The 2,115-nt window shown below is 52.3% G+C and overlaps 1 protein-coding gene across 2 annotated transcripts in view; it reads right to left on the reverse strand.

Annotated features, from left to right (window-relative positions):
- Window positions 1-1,244, reverse strand: part of Snrpb (small nuclear ribonucleoprotein polypeptides B and B1) — a 7,924-nt gene extending 6,680 nt beyond the window's left edge. Inside the window, exon 1 of one of the 2 annotated variants that reach the window (XM_021184931.2) lies at window positions 1,092-1,244. In XM_021184931.2, coding sequence (XP_021040590.1) covers window positions 1,092-1,094 — 3 coding nt within the window. In that variant the 5' untranslated portion in view covers window positions 1,095-1,244. The remainder of the gene's footprint in view (window positions 1-1,091) is intronic. The other variant, XM_021184922.2, reaches the window with a different exon arrangement.
- Between the last annotated feature and the right edge of the window lie 871 nt (window positions 1,245-2,115).

Below are 2,115 nucleotides of genomic sequence, written 5' to 3' on the forward strand. Positions count from 1 at the left end.
AGAAAGAAAGAAAGAAAGAAAGAAAGAAAGAAAGAAAGAAAGAAAGAAAGAAAGAAAGAAAGAAAGAAAGAAAAGCAATATCCTGTTTGACCACCTCGGGTTTCTTCAGCTCCGCAACTAGAGTAATGTTTTGGAGAAATTCGAGGTATTTATTACATTTACTCTGTAGCCAAACCTAATCTCAAAATCAGGATCCTCTGCCTTCTGAGTACAGAAATGATAACAAACTGAGATTTCAAGCAAAGACCACTTTCCCTGGTTGACCTTTAAAAACTTAAGTTCATTAAGCCTGGGAAAAATCTTGCAGCGATCGTTCACTACCAACAGGATAAAGCAAGGCTGGGCCTTCAGCAACCAGGCTCCTGGAAAGTTCCGGCCATCGACTGCTTTGCTCTCTCAGTTTTCCAGATTGCTAACCCTCCCTCCCATGGGGGAGCCGGGCGCCCCGGAACAATCATTTGGGAGTCACCTCCTGGAGAAAGCGTTCTCGCTCCTCCCCCTGCCGTTACTTTTGCCTAACGCTGGGCTACCATAGCGATATTAGTTATATTATATTGTAGCTATATTAGGACTGCCTGGCCAGAAACTGGCCCAAGTGAAGACAGAACTTACTTTAGGGTGCAGCCCCGGCGCCCGACACAGCCCATCATCAAAATAAGAGTTGCAAGGTCGCGCGCACTCTGCTAGCAAACCCTCTCCTCCAGCCTCCCGCTCCCTCCGCTGCTCCACTCCGGTTTCGGGCCGTGACCTCCGCTACTCCTCCGCCTCGCCCGGCGCTGCCGGGTCGGCCGGAGGCCTGCGCCTGCTCCAAAAGCCCGGGCACACACTGACGCCCAAACTTAAAGCTACGGAGGCCGCGGGGCCGAAACCGCCGTGGCTCCGGGACACGACGTTTGACGGCCGCGCATCAGCCTCTGTCCCCCGGTCGGCCTTCCCTCTCTACCGGGGCGCAGCCTCACGGCAAGTCCAGGCCTTTGGCGCTGGGATGAAGCGGCTTCCACCCCGACCTCCTCCGCCACGGGCGGCTCGGCTCGGCTCCAGCCCACGGACGCCGCCAGCTACCGCCCTGCGGCCAGCCCGCGCCTTCTCACCATGGTGGCGGCTCGGATGGCTCAGATTCCCGCCGGATTCTCTGCCACAGAGGCCTAGTCGCCAGCCAGCCAGCCGCTAGATTCCCGCCGCCGCCGCTAACGGAAATGCAGCCTTTAAAATGCCGCCGCTAGTGAAGTTACTTCCGGTCCGGCCTCGGCCCTGGAGTTCCGGTCTCTGGAAGGCAATTAGGGGGCGGAGCATTAGCATCAGCTGACGGATTGTAGGGTGGAGTTTTTGTTTTGGGTGGAGTTTTCCCACCTTTGTTAACCCTATTGGGCTTTTCCTCCTCGTTTTGTTTTGCTTTAGACGGGGTCTCACTGGGTCTTGAGCTTCGGATCCTCCTACCCACAGCGTTCTTAGTACCAGATGCTGGCGTACACCATACGTGGGCGGCAAACATCCTTGGATCCTCAGTAGGACAGACACCTCCCCAGCTAAAGTCTCGGCTGGAGTGCTTGGTTTACACGCCGATGTCCCGGAACCCCACTCCCATCCAGTTCTCACCCAGCGCTCTTGTGAACTCACTCTAAGAAGCCACTGCTCAAGTTCTCTCTATGTTCTTCCCTCTTTGTATTTGCTTTGGTCTCACTAGGAGCGATAGACTCACAGGTATATGCACACCCTCACGCCCTTACCTCCAGGATTTAAACAGAAATGACAGTCCTGGTGAGAACTTTCCTGACCATTCTTTCTAGGAAAAAAAAAAAAAATTGCAACTTTCTCAGGCTCTTCGCGCTTCCTTTTTGCTTGTTTTCAAATATTGATTGCTATCTGACATACTAAACCGTAGTCCCCTCATTACTGGAAGGGCATGCCTTCCAAGACTCCGAGTAACTCCCCAAGTCACAGTATGCTTTTTTTTTTCTACATAGCATGCTTACGATATGCATATCCTTTTCACTTAAGGCAAGTGTATTTTATTTATTTATTTATTTATTTGGTTTTTCGAGACAGGGTTTCTCTGTGTAGCCCTGGCTGTCCTGGAACTCACTTTGTAGACCAGGCTGGCCTCGAACTCAGAAA

Source organism: Mus caroli, chromosome 2 (assembly GCF_900094665.2).
Source record: "Mus caroli chromosome 2, CAROLI_EIJ_v1.1, whole genome shotgun sequence".
Taxonomy (NCBI): domain Eukaryota; kingdom Metazoa; phylum Chordata; class Mammalia; order Rodentia; family Muridae; genus Mus; species Mus caroli.